Source organism: Limulus polyphemus, unplaced genomic scaffold, assembly GCF_000517525.1.
Source record: "Limulus polyphemus unplaced genomic scaffold, Limulus_polyphemus-2.1.2 Scaffold917, whole genome shotgun sequence".
In the NCBI taxonomy this organism is placed as follows: domain Eukaryota; kingdom Metazoa; phylum Arthropoda; class Merostomata; order Xiphosura; family Limulidae; genus Limulus; species Limulus polyphemus.
Genome location: NW_013666527.1, coordinates 283,488 through 298,271, shown reverse-complemented (window position 1 = coordinate 298,271; position 14,784 = coordinate 283,488). Strand labels below are relative to the sequence as shown.

General features: G+C 30.6%; 1 protein-coding gene across 2 annotated transcripts; it reads right to left on the bottom strand.

The window, feature by feature from the left end:
• Window positions 1-11,285: 11,285 nt before the first annotated feature.
• LOC106461221 (nucleoside diphosphate-linked moiety X motif 8-like) lies at window positions 11,286-14,653 on the bottom strand. Of its 2 annotated transcripts, none has more exons than XM_013921017.2 (2): window positions 14,124-14,559; window positions 11,286-12,990 (listed from the first exon to the last, which is right to left on the bottom strand). In XM_013921017.2, exons 1-2 carry the CDS (start codon window positions 14,154-14,156, stop codon window positions 12,247-12,249), a joined length of 777 nt encoding a protein of 258 aa, XP_013776471.1. In that variant the 5' UTR covers window positions 14,157-14,559; the 3' UTR covers window positions 11,286-12,246. The 2 variants fall into 2 exon arrangements, with proteins under 2 accessions (XP_013776471.1, XP_013776472.1); XM_013921018.2 differs by lacking the exon at window positions 14,124-14,559 and adding an exon at window positions 14,570-14,653 and having other exon boundaries at window positions 11,997-12,990.
• Between the last annotated feature and the right edge of the window lie 131 nt (window positions 14,654-14,784).

The window sequence follows — 14,784 nt, the reverse complement described above, 5'->3', positions numbered from 1 at the left end:
CTCACGTGAACTTATTTTTTGTAAGTTCTGTATAATTTTAGAATGAAAATTTGTTCTAAGAATAATAATTTTGGGCTTTTTAAATTAAAAAATAAGAAGGATCACTTACATACATAATGTTTTTCTTTTGTTGTTTTTTCACTTTTCTCTCAAGCAGCAATTTTCAAGATTTTCAAATCTGTTTCTTTGGAACCTGTCACACCATAAAGCTTGAAATCTACACCAGTTACCAGTATGATCAGTGCATAGTTGACTTAATAGAGAACTCACTGTTGATACAGTTTATTGTTATCACCACATGTCGATTAGAATAAACAAAATTAATAATAAATGACCCATGAAAATTCACAGGAAATGAGAACTGCACAAAATATTTTTCACATTTTTTTGAATGACTGTTACATTTTTACAGTCACTTTTCAAAGTAATTCTGTATATCTAATCCTGTGACCCCTCCCCCAGAATTTCCTTGTTTTCCCATTAGTAGCAACAGTATGAACATTTTGAAAATCAAAATTTTGATTTTTATTTTGAATGATTCCTTACAGATCCATGTGTTTTCACATGAATTAATTGATCCAATCCTGAGAGTTCTCAAAACCTCACTGATCCCCTCATATAGGAGTTTAAATTTGAAAGTTTACAAAAAATTAATTTAGATTGTTGTTTTTAAGGGCTCTTTATATGTTAATACCAGTTTGAAAATAAACTGTAGTGAAACATGAGAGCCCATAAAAACCTTTGACTCCTCATTTTTGATACTTATTCATGACTCTTTCAACATTTTTTCCTTCATTTGTATTTTGTAGAGATCAGGAGCCTACATGCCATTTTTCAAAGTATTTAGTCAAAAATTGTGGGAGGAGTTCAAAAACCAAGAAAACATAAGTGCAATTTAGAATTACTATATATAGAAGATTATTCTTTTAACAATTTGTATATCCAGTCACCTTGTCTTTGGCTACTCATGTAGCCTGTGACTACAGAGGTTAAGAGCTCTGATCCTCTTGTTGCAATTTAGTTGAAGTATGATGATTTGCATGTGCAGATGGTGGTTAAAATTGACTCTCTCTGAGAGGGTTATGTTCCGTTATTCTCTAGTTATAAAAGCATACCAGGCACTACAGCTATATATCAGCAATGAAGTCATGATGTCATAAGACAGATATTGCAGTATTACATCCACATTTACTTTTCAAATGAAAACAAACTGAGATATTGTTCAATATTTCTTTATTCACAACAAAAATTACAAGAAATACAGATGTGTACGAGTTAGGCTAGCACATGCAACCAAAATGACAATTTGTGTGCAAAATAGTTTTTTTTATTATCATTAAATATTTTAATTATGCTCAGCCTAACATAGTTGTTTGAATTTGTTCACATGGATTATGTCATACTAAGTACATTTCTCTCTTAATTATATTAATGGAATACTAAAGTGCCATATTGCATTTTCTATAGAAATGTTTAAACTAATTATTTGTTTCAAAAATTTAATTTATTAAACTACTCTAATGAGTGTAACCAAAATCAACCTTTCAGCAGTAAGCCTGAAGTCTTATAACAAGAAAAACTGGGTTTTGACACCTGTGGTGGGCAAAGCACAGATATCCCATTTTGTAGTTTTGCACTTAACTACAAACAAACAAGTAACCAAAATCTAATGATCTTATGGAATAATTTAGCACTCTCTACTGTCTTACTTTACATGATTAATGGGCTTAACTAGAATATTCTTGTTTAAGCACATAGTACGAAATTCCCTACCTCACTAAAAACAGAATTACTTGTATATGGTTTAGCAACAACAAGTTTTCCTTCTGGGCTTTTAAGGCTTTACCAAATGTCAAGCAGTAAACCTTTTGTTGTATTTAAAAGAAAGAGTGTCTGTTTTATCTTCAGTTGTGTACTTTCTGGCAAACAATATTATAGAAAATGTGACTTTATTAGCCTTGAATTATTCTGTATCTATATCATGATTAATACAGTTTAAATTTTGTGTACTAATGCATTGAATTGGTACCAAAATATTTGGAAGACTAACTGTCAATATGTGTGTGAGTGGTACATGGCACCTGGAAGTATGTCTTCACATTGGACAAAGCCTGTCAGATTAACTGCTTGTAAAAGTCTAGACAACTTATTATCATCTTGCTGGTGATATAACATTTCAAAAATGGTACAGACACAGCATTCGTGAAAGTTTTCTAAATAGATGTGTTATGATTACAGGTTACAGCTATAATGATAAGTTAAATACCTAAAAATTAAAGAAAAATATCAAGGTGAAATCTGCATATTGTTAGTCTAATGTGCTGACTGTACCACGAGAAAATATAATCTTTTGAAGGACTGATGCAAGTGAGATATAACTACATCAAGACAAAGTATTAAGCCACATATCCAAGACAAGCATGTCAGTTTCTTATTGTAATGCTTTCATGATGTTAGAAAAACATGTAGGTTCAAGAACTCCTGATAGAAATGAATAAAAACCCTATAACCCGAGTGCTTTCGAGAGGTGGACCTTTCTTCATCAGGGACATACTGGGAATCAGTTTGCCCGTGAAGAAGAAAGATCCACCTTTCGAAAGTGTTTGGGTTATAAGGTTTCTATTCATCAGTGTCATGCTTAGTAGCTTTTACAATCACTAACTCTAATTATTAGTTAATAACTGTTTGTTTGTTTTTTGTTGTTATTTAAAAGCCTTACCTTAAGTACTTAATGTCAGTTTTTCATGAAATATAAATACAAATGTAAATTCATACTATACCATTTCTAGACATCACCTTTGGATTTCTGTGCCTTTGAGTTGCTTAAACAGGTTCTTGGAAATAATTTTTCAGGGCATGTTTGATGGACTTTGGAAAGTATGTAAAAATGAGAGGAATAACAATGATATCAGTTTATTGTACTAAAGCTTTATGTAGTGGGTATTGTGGTACATAACAATAGTTCATCACTTAGAACACCATCAGTGGTAGAAAAAGGAACTGTAAGGCATAGTCACTCATCCTCGTATCATTATCATAGACCATGAACACCCCTTTGTAGATAATGATTACTGGGTTTCAGAATGCATGTAAACTCAAATGTTTATCAGGGCAGTGAATATTTTAGTATAATGTTGAGTGTGGTTTGGGCATGATAAAAAGATTATCAAAAAGCTACTTAAACCACACAATCCAATCATTTCAAGTCTGATGGAAATAATAAAATATGTCTATATCTGTATCTCAAAAAATCATCCCACATAACTTGTGATCCAATCTTGTGTAATTTTTTGTCCCATCCATTTTCTTAAACTCAGAGTTTAAAACTTCTGTGAATGTTATTGCTGCTATATATGGGCATGAAAAATGGTGCCTTCTGTAACATCTGTAGAACATGCAATGTCATGTGTGGTTTATTGCTTATTCAAGCCACTTTTGTTCCTGGGGCCACAGTACTAGGTGATCTTGAATTCAATGGTAGGTGATTGTCCAGATTTTTTCATAATGTAGTCTTGCTTAATTTTATCTGTGATATCTCTTCCCTTTGTGGTATGGTGTATTGAGTTTCAATATGTTGCTTGTATGTTCATGTGCCTGATGTTGCTATGCTGGTTGAGCATGCATGGAAAATAAATTACATATAAAGTAACTAAATAACACATTGACCACAATAAAGACTCTTGGAATTACAACTTTTTATTCATGTTTATCACTAGAAGGTTGTACTCTACAGAAATTAGTCCTCCCCCAACTCTTTTAATTTTTTTCTTGAAATATATTTTTTTTTTTACCATATAATGCAGGTCAACAGGTTCAGTTGGCAAAATGTGGTTCCAACATATGATTCATGGGTCATTTGGTATGTTTGGAAATGTCATCATTATGTTACAGGTCAGGAAGAACAACTCTCTTTCTAAAAAAAAAGAGGTTATTCAATAGATGAATCATTTAAAAAAGAATATTTGGCACTCATTTACACTCAAACAACAACCACACTAACAAACAAATCTCTCCTACTCACTTTTAAGTTCTTCTATGCAACACTCTTTGCTTTTCTCCCTCACTATAAGACAAAACCCTATAATGACAGTCCTTCTTCTTCTTCTTAGTTCCTGTCGTTCCTAGTAGAACATAGGGCTACAACAACACTTCGCCGACGGAAGTGTTGTTGCAGTTTCCGTAGCAGATTGTTATCGGGGTGGAGTTGCTAGCCCCACACCCAAGTGGGCATGTTTGGTGCGACAAGGACGCGACCCTTGGATAGCGAGGCGAGTGACTTATCCACCGGGCCCAATGACAGTCCTTGCCACTCACTAATTTCTAGCATACTTGGGAGAATTTTGCTTGTTGAAAGACAGAATTTCTATTAACAAGTTTTATCAAAAACTAGGAAACTAAATAAAAGCAAACAGTTCATTCGTATGGTATTGACATTAGGTTACAAAATATGCATAATTACAAAGATCTGTACATCTTTCCACAGTTTCATATTACCAAGAATATAGCAATTTTTGAACTGGAAAACAAGTAAACATCTATATTTATGTTTTTAACACAATTTTTAAACAATAGTGATTATAACAAACTTGTATATTATTGTTTTAAATATATGAAATGCATTGCATTTAAAAGTTCTAGTTTTAATGTCATTATTTCCAAAAGAGTTCTGTTCTGTTTTACATAACTTCAGGATTTCCATACTGATAAATTCAATGTTGTGATTTGATGGAGAATAACTATGATAATTTATAAATGGTGTATGAGTGATTTAAAGACAGAAAACCAGTTTCTAAACTTATCATATTTCATCATCACAGAGTTAAGTGTGTATATAGAAACATACACATAAATATAAACTCACAATACACATTTTAACTTATGGACTGATTCTCATTTTTTGTTTTTTATTATAGCAATTCTTACAAAGAGTTAATTAAAAAATTTTGTCATTCATTGTAGTATGAGTGCTGATAAGTATTTTTACAAAATCAATTATAACTTGTCTTAGTATTATAAGCATTTTTCATCAAAAAAGTTCTGAATTAATAAAATTCATTAGTATATTTTTTGTTTGAAAGAAAGAAAATTACTGTCATAAATAAGAAAAAAAAAGACATAACATGTCAGTCTTGTTCATATCAGTTTAGTCAGCATAACTAATTTTACTGTAAGAGTCTTGTAGTTGTAAGCATCCCAGAATTTGTGACTATTCAAATATGAAAAATCTATTAAAATGTAGATAAATTGAAAATATATTTTTACCATTTCAAAAGGGTATTATGGCTTTATGTTTATTAATCATGATTTAAACTGGTAAAAATATTTTCACCCAAAAATGCATATAAAAAATGTGCTTCAGCTTATCCTTTTTTTTACTAGTTGAATTTCAATTGTGGTTAAATCCATCATATGACAAGTTATGAAGGTTGGTCCAAAAATTAGTTACTCCATAACAGAATACTAAGTTAATTTTCATCTCTTTTTCAGATTGATGGATGTGAATAATAAATAAGCACACAGATCAATCAATTTTGGGTGTTGGAAATCAAGTGTTATTTATACACAAGTGATTTAGTTGTGAGCCAACTAACACACTGAATGCCCTGTATTTAAAAGCCTAATCAAACAGAGAGCACCATAAAATAGTTTAACAATGGTACAACTAATTTTACAGATGTTGTATAAAGAGAGTTGCTATTCCAAAAGTTGTTGACAAAAGGTAAAACAGAGAAGCATTAGTTACACAGGATAGTTTAAGATTTGCTGTGAAAGTTTAATTTAGTAGAGCTAATTAAACCAGTATGTATTATAAAAAATACATTAGATTTGAACTAGTATGCTTGAAATAAATATTGGTGAGAATAACCTGAAAAGTCTTGGAATATCTTAAGAATTTCTCTCAACTGTTGAGTGAGTATATACACAAGAACACACAAGTGACAATGGAGTTAATTAGAAGCAGTATGCAAAATATTTTTGTATGCCTTGGTAAATAATGTACATATATAACATCAGTGTATAATTTATTTTCTGTTATAAAATTTACTGTACATTCTGTTGCAAGTACTACTCACAGCATTCAATTCAGTTGTAATCAAAATCTATCATCTTGATAATAGTATCATTGACAAGAAAAGGATAAACACTAAAACAATAAAAGCCAATATAATATTGATAAAAAGAGTTGAAGGTACATACTGTTTTAGATATTACTGCATATGTGTATTCAACATATCTGTACAAGATAATAAACTATAAGATAGATTTTACTAAGATAAAATATGTATGTTTACTTGTACCTAGAAGTAATCTATTTCAAAGTACAAAAAGATTTGAAAAATGTGAAACCAAAGTTTTATAGGTCACTTTTTATTAATAACATATTAAAGTTTCTGTCAAGGAAAGTAATGCTTTAATTGAAATTTATCAAACTGATGTTATAAAACTTGTTTTTAAAATGCTATACTTACATTTGGCAAACTCTAGTGACAACAGTATTTCTGAAAGTGGTGAACTAAAACTAAAGTGTTCTATTTAGTTATAACAACTGTTGTTTACAAGTATTCTTTAAACACGAAAATAAATGTTACAAGTTATATGTGTTCAATGTGTGTTTCTATTGTGTAGGTAGTGTGCTTAAACTTTCCATCCATAAGTAAGAAATGCCCTTTGTACATTTTTTATGGATTTTCATTTTTATAGGTTTGTTTGTACATTTGAATTTGTATATTTTAATAAACTGTTTTGATGGAGTTGTAGTTTATAATGTACAGTGTTGGGAAGAAAAAAGTCAGTACAGAAAGTTTGAAAATAAAAATGATTAATATAAAACTCTATTCATATCAAAGTTAACAAAAACTTTCCAACAGTGGAAAAACATTTTTAGAAGATATAGGGTGTATCTGTGTAATTATGGAGAAAAGTAGTCATTTTATGAGCAGATAAATTTAATTAACTCTTACATAGCACAAGTAGTAAAACTTTTCTAATAAGCTTGGTTTCAAAAATATTTTGATACTGACTTAAATATTTTCTAGAATAAAACACTCTGCATGTTTAGAATTAACATTTTAGCTCACTTACATTACTTGAATAAGTTATTTGCCCTGGTTGTATTAAATGTGAAAATGGACAACCTATTCTGCAATTGGTTTTGAAAATACATGTATAAGCATTGGATACTGACCTACTTAATATTTAATACTTAGTGTTAAAGCTCACAAGACTGAACAGCATGTTAATCAATATCCAATATCCAGACCCATTGGTAATAATTAAACAATCAGTGTTAAAGACAACTAGATTCTGCATTCCAGTATTAAATGATTATTACATACAAGCCTAAGTAACCTAGTATTAAACACCCAGGTTTACAATATATAAAACCAGACAACCTTAAATTTAACAATCACAATAAGTTTAAGCCCCCACTGGTTTGTAAGAAAAACTTAAAATTGTCTCTTGCTTGATCGAGAACTCATAAATGAACTTGAAACCCTGTATTCAATAAATACATTGTGAATTTAGCCCAAAAATTTATTTTGTTAATAATGTTCACAAATTACAGGGTTGGGCAACCTTTTAAGTCTCAGTTATACACTTATTTAATTATGATATCATATGTTAAATACAATTATAAACCAAAACAGAATTAAAGGAAAAAAAACTCATGGATTATTTTCCATCCTGCATCAGCAGTTGGGCCCAACATGGCCAGGTGGTTAGGGTGATTGACTCGCAATCTGAGGGTTGCGGGTTCGAATCCTCATCCGACCCAACATGCTCACCCTTTCAGCCGAGGGGGGTGTTATAATGTGATGGTCAATCCCACTATTCATTGGTAAAAGAGTTGGCAGTGGGTGGTGATGACTAGCTGCCTTCCCTCTAGTCTTACACTGCTAAATTAGGGACAGCTAGCGTAGATAACCCTCGTGTAGCTTTGTGCAAAATTCAAAAACAAACAAGCATTAGCAGTAATCTTGAGGACTTATAATACTCCATTTGGAGTTTAATGCTTGCAATTTTTCACCCCCCACATTTGTCACTGGGAAACATTTATTTATTTTCAGTCTTCTTTTTCTTCAAAGTTCAAAATGAATACTTGACATTACAAAAAGATTAAAGGGGAGAAATGTGCACCTGTGAGTAACTACATGAGTAGGGTTAAAAGGTTTTCTAGAAATTTGAAAGGGTTTGTTTGATCTCTTATTTATAAAAAAAATGAACTTTGTGAAGAACAACATAAAATTATTTTTGACTGGAACATTATGTGTAAAATATTAGATTTTCTGGATAGATGGTTGGACATAAACAAGAGTACAATAAGAATCAAGATTTTGTTTTCATGGGTAACAGTGTTTATCAATAGTAATGTTCATCTTCCAAGAATTGTACAAATCAGGTTAGTGTAACTTATCCATTTCTATTTTCATAGAATACAATGTGATCATGAGATACCAAAGAAAGTACCCACAAAATCACAATCCAGTGTTTCAGAGAACATATTATTTCAAAGTTTCTTTAATTACAAGATTATGTGTTTTCTGATACAGGTTATTATCATGCTCAAGGTTAAAAATACTGAAGAGTTCATGTGTTTTTAAGACTTTGGTTGTATCTAGAGTATTCTACATCGACTGAAAATGGACATTCTAATTACTCAAAAAATAATCATGGTCATATATAGTGTAAGCTTTAAAATTATCTTATTTGGAGCACAACATTAATATAGAAATTTCAGTTTCTAAGTGCCCTTAGACCATGGGAATAAAACTTTCCAAGTGATATTTCAGTTAAAGAACACAAGCTTGTTCCATTAAGTTAACTGTTCATATTGATACTGCTTTCACTATGTATACCCATATATGGAATTCTTTCATTATGAATTTTTTTTTACATTTAAGTGCATAAACCTCACACTTAATTTAGTTGCAATTTTAGTTAAGTTTCCATGAATGAAAATCAAATGAACATTTCAGATTTATTTTACCCAGTGAAGTGAAATTTAATAAGAGAAAATATATTTATAATATTTTTTTTTATTGTAATGATCTGTAAAACTGTTACTCAGATTGCTCTTTGTTATTATTTTTATACAAAGTATTTCCTTCACTAATTACTTAAATTTGGAAGTTAAAACTTATTAGTCAACAAATTTACTATGTAATAATGTCAAAAATATAATACAGAAATAAGCCATTTATTACTAATGAGCTAATTTTATATATTTTGAACTGTGTAAAAACTCCTTGGTTTCATAACTTTTTTTAAATTTAATTAAAAAGTAGGATGTTTTTCATTCATTATAGTAATTAATAATATTAAAACCACCACTTTTTTTAGGTATATGAGTGTTATCACCTAAGAGTTAGCAAATTCCAATTTTTCTTATTGAATTACAAAATTTCATTCTTGGTTGTTATTGTTACTTGAATTTGAAATTTAAAGATAAATATGTGACTTTTCACTGTATTTTTTTTGTTACTGGAAAGCTTCGTTATCACATCAGAATTAACCTATTTCTGTCCAGCAGTTTATAGATCAAATTAATAGCTTATATAGACATTTCCAGGATAGGTCAGTAGGCTGATCAAGATGCAAATAATTATGTTCAAAATATGGCTGTATCCAATTTTTTTGTCACCTCAACCTTGAAGCTAAAAGTGTAATAGTCTGTGGATCTATTTTGTACATAAAAATCATCAATAACATTTCAATTTGTTCAATATATTTTTAAAACTTTGTTCACAGCATAAACTCCAACTTCTTAACTCTGTCTGTATTAAAAACAATAGTTTTGTGATTAAGTTATAGTTGTGTCTGCTAACATCTACAGTGGGATGTTACTGTTCAACACTTAAATATGTTAATTACTAGTGTAAAATGACTTATTTCATTCTTCATCGATGTTTATGGAACCATTACTGATTTCTCAAACTTGTGGGTTGATACATAAAATTGAACTTATATTTGTTGGAGAATTTTCTGTGAGTCTTATGTCTTACAACTTTTTTTATAGTTGTAACTCTGGTATCTAACATTTTACAGAAGGGGATATGTAAATTTCTGGATTAAGTGTGAACTTGGTAAACTCCACTTTGATAGGCTTTGTGCCACTAAGATATCTACTCTTTTTTTTACCCTAAATATCATGTGTCAATAATACTTGCAGTTGATCTCAAATCTTTAAGTGTTTGTCATTTGGAAAAGGTCAAGTCACATAAGAAAATAACCTATCTAAAGGAAATAACCTTACTGTAAAAATACTTTGTGTACTTTAAAACAAAAAAGAATTATATAGCAACTAACATTAACTGTGTTGCAGTTAATTTCAACATGTTAGACGTTTGTTAGTCACAGATTTCAAACGAGGATTTTTAATTCGTGAGCTACAGCCTTCCTGCTTGTTTTCACCTTTGGCTTACAAGTATAATTTCTGATCCGTCCATCTCCTTCATTAATATAGGATTTTCAACTCTTCTAATTAAAGGGAGTTATTTAGTACTTAAATTACTATTTTACAATTTAATATAAATTCCTACATATATATATATATATATATGTATACATATATCCCACTCATACACAATATGTTATCATGGATTGAATTCAACTAAAGCATACGGGATTTTTCATAACTATGTACAACTAAGCTGACAACTTGATTAAAACATATTATCAGTTATTTATGGGCATCAATTGGTGTCATATAAAATCATTGATTGATTACAATTACGATTAAATTGATTGTTATGAAAAGAAGCATCTAATGTTTCTGATTATTAAGATTTTTGATTATTCCAAATGTCCAAGTAATTGAAATACTGCCATTATTTTTGTACGTTGTCAAACACAACTGTGCTCTGCCCATTGCAAGTACTGAAACCCAGTTTCTGGTGTTACAAGTGTTGTTTTAGGAATTTCAGGAGAATAATCAATTTGTAATTGATTAATGACCTCAATGACTAATCAGTTAGCAAATTCCACTGATCCCACAGCTGTATATATATTGTACATGTGCTGTCTGGTATAAGACATTGAAAGTGCTGTAGTACCTAAACATGCTAGTGATTAGTTGAGCTGGAATATGTATAGAAAGAAACTTAGTATGTCTGGCAGACTAGTTCATTAACTGTGCTATTGGTAAAATTATCCTCAGTGAAACTTAATGATAATTTTCTGGACTCTTTAAAGATAGTGGGATTATGTGATGTAATACCACTAGTATTACGCGTTAGTCAAACTATAGCTACAATTTAGCCTAGTAATTACACAAATTAAATAACTGAAAATGACCATTTTATTGGTAAAATTATCCTCAGTGAAACTTAATGATAATTTTCTGGGCTCTTTAAAGATAGTGGGAATATGTGATGTAATACCACTAGTATTACGCGTAAGTCAAACTATAGCTACAATTTAGCCTAGAAATTACACAAATTAAATAACTGAAAATGACCATTTTATCCCAGAAACATTTCAGACGTAATGGCTAAAATTTTATCATGTATGTACATATAGTATGTTTTGTTATTCTCCTGTGAACAGCCTTTATTCTTCACAAAGTCTCTTTAATAAGCCTATGGTTAGCATTAAGTAAAACACTTGACAATAAAAAATAAATGTTTCACATTCAAGCTGCCATTTTTACTTCAATCAATTGTGTTCTGCTTTACTATACTACATCAGTAAGTCTAGTAGTTACTTTCAACATGCTAGAGAATAAACACAACATACCTTATTGTGAAAACTGCTGTGAAAATATGCATTTTTTTACTTGAACTTTGGGGAAATATTTAGCATACGTCTACAAGTTATTTGAAATGGTACTTTTCCAGGTAAGCAAACACTAATGTACATTACAGTAGGTAGAGTCCATGTAATCTTCTTAATTTTACATCTATATATTTAATTATTTGCATTCAGGTTTTTCACTTTCTTCCATGCCAAAAAAACAAAGTTAAATGTAGCCTGTCCTAATATCTGCCAAAGCAAACTTAAAATAAACAATTTTATTTATTTCTTATACAATTTTTACTAATACTACAGAACAGAACTGAGCGTATTTATATTAACAAATTGAAATTAATGTTTCGCTACCAAGAATATTGAAAGCTTGTCTGTTTACAAAAATCAATTACAAATTAAAATGTATATAAACTGTGATAAATACACACACATGTACAAAATCATGACTAAGAACACTCCTAAAGCTTATTCTCCTCTTTACTTTGTACATTAGACAGATCACACTTTAAGCATTCCTTGATGGTGAACATTAAAATTATATACTTCTGGAACTAAAGATAACAGTAATATATGCAGGCAAACAGCAGTCAAACCCCATATTCGATGCTCTCCTCCTAAAAACACTGGTAAAGTGTAACCATACTTAAGACGCATCTGAGTGATTCCCCAGTTTTTTGGATCACAAAGAGATTGTATAGTTCTTGTGAAAATCAGTTCCACCTCTCGTGGGTTTATCTTCAACTCACTTGGATTTACCTCACCAATGTGAGCAACTACTGGTACAACGAGGGCATCACCTTCTCTTGTTGGCAATGGTTTCATTTCTCCCCAAACTGTTATTTTACTAGCTGTGATTCCTATTTCTTCTTCAGTTTCTCTGATTGCTGTGTGAATAAAGTCTTTATCCGTTTTATCTGTCATTCCACCAGGAAAACTAACCTGCCCTCGGTGACGACGAATATTTGGTGACCGCAAAGTGAATAGGACTGATGGAATGCCGTTGAAGGTGCATAAAGGCACAAGAATGGCTGCATTTTTAAATGCTGAAGGTTTAACCCCTCGTATTACTGGAGATTTGGATAATCTGTTTAAAAATGCGGTTTTCCTTTCATCTGAAAATATTTGAGGATGTATATCACTGGAGTAATAGTGGCACAATTGAATACACCTTGTGTTGTTATGCACTCCTTTTCTCAATATATGGGAGTATATCATTTCTACTGAAGTAGGAATACACATATTCTAAAAAGAAAAATAACTTTTATATTATCAAAAAAATAAATAAAGTGAACTCTGCACTGAAAAAATTTTCTTTACCCAAGCTGTGGTTAAAACTTCAAAAGTTTGTTCAAAAAAACTAACAACAAAAAAACATTAGCTTATAAGGAAAAAGTTTTTTATACAACCAAAAGTTTAGAAAGAATGCATATTTAAACTTTATGAACTTTTGGTTGTATAAAAACTTCATGCTTTTTTTTTAAGTTTAGTGGATAGAATGGCCTAGTTGGATGAATAAGTTCCTTACTGTCCATAAATTTTATATTATTGTATGTGAGAATGTATAAAAAAAAAAGGTATTTTAATGGTGATGACAAATATGTACCTACAATGATTGAAAAAGGAAATGGTATCAAAAACAGAGCAGCTGAGTTTACCAGCATAATATAACTGGTCATACCTCAATCCCAGAAGACTTGATAAATATTTGAATGATAAGGGCTGACTACAAGTGTTTTAAAGTTTAGTTTAGTGGACAGGATAGCCTAGATGTTGCCCTTATATTTTACGTTAAATTAACTGGGATTATTATTTCATGTAATATTCATATAGGGTGTCAGTTTGATCAAACCAGTATTGACTTATAGTTATACTCATCATAAATTTTGAATTAATAATTATCTAATAATTTCAACCAGAAAAAGCTCCTACAAATCTTCAATGGAAATTACAAATAATGATAACTAGTTTTAGTTATGAGTAACACGCAAACCACAAAAAGCCTCTGAGTATAACCACCCTGGGTTAGGAGTTAGGTAATCAGTTGGGTATCCTCATTGTTGGTGGCATTTTGGCAGCAAATGGTATCAAGGAAGTCTACAGTGACATGACAAGTTACTGCAGAACTTCTCTGAGGTATACTTTTCAGCATGGAATCAGGATTTTATTTTTAACCTACAATATATATAAATATCCCTCTTGTGAGAGAGGGAGGCATGACAATAATCATTAGGTGTCAAGTAATATTAGATCCACATCACTAATATATTGTTGTCATAATCTCAGTAACAGCAGCAAAATATAAGAATGTTATAAAAATTTGAATTGATGTATGTATGAAAAGAGATAGATAAAAGTACTAGACGGCATACCCATACCAGAAAATTTGGCAAGTTAACCCCTGTTTGCATCACTTTTTCCAATAAATTTCAGTGATTGTTTAAATATTTTATTTATTATTTACTTATGATACACCGTAAAGACGCTCACTATCACTGTATCGGTATAACATAAATGTTAATAATTCGTCGAAGGGGAGTGTCGTAAAAAAAGTTTACACCATACACTTTAAATAGCTGGGGTTGTAGGTCTAAAATTCATACCCACACATAGAATACGAAGAGTCATACGCGTCCGCCTCACTGATGAACATTGGCTGGCACTAAATTCTAAACTAAAGTGAGATTCGACTCATGGGTGCATAAATTGCGACCTCAGTACTTCTCTTAAGTCTTATTTTGTTTCAATATTTTAACAAAATAATACGTGTTTTACTCCTTCAGTTTGATAATAGTCTACATATTGTTTATGATAATTATCTTACCACATATTTTAACACTTAATATCTCGGTTTTCCTTTCTTTGAATGATCACGATTTATCTCGACCCATTGCATAAAACATTAGCGCTACCTAGAAAACATCGCATGAAATAATTTATTGGCATAAAGGTTTTGCATGTATGGTATTTTTAAATGCCTTTTTACTCATGCAGTAGTATTATATACTGTTACGTCTCCGTTCGTTAGTTATTTTCCGT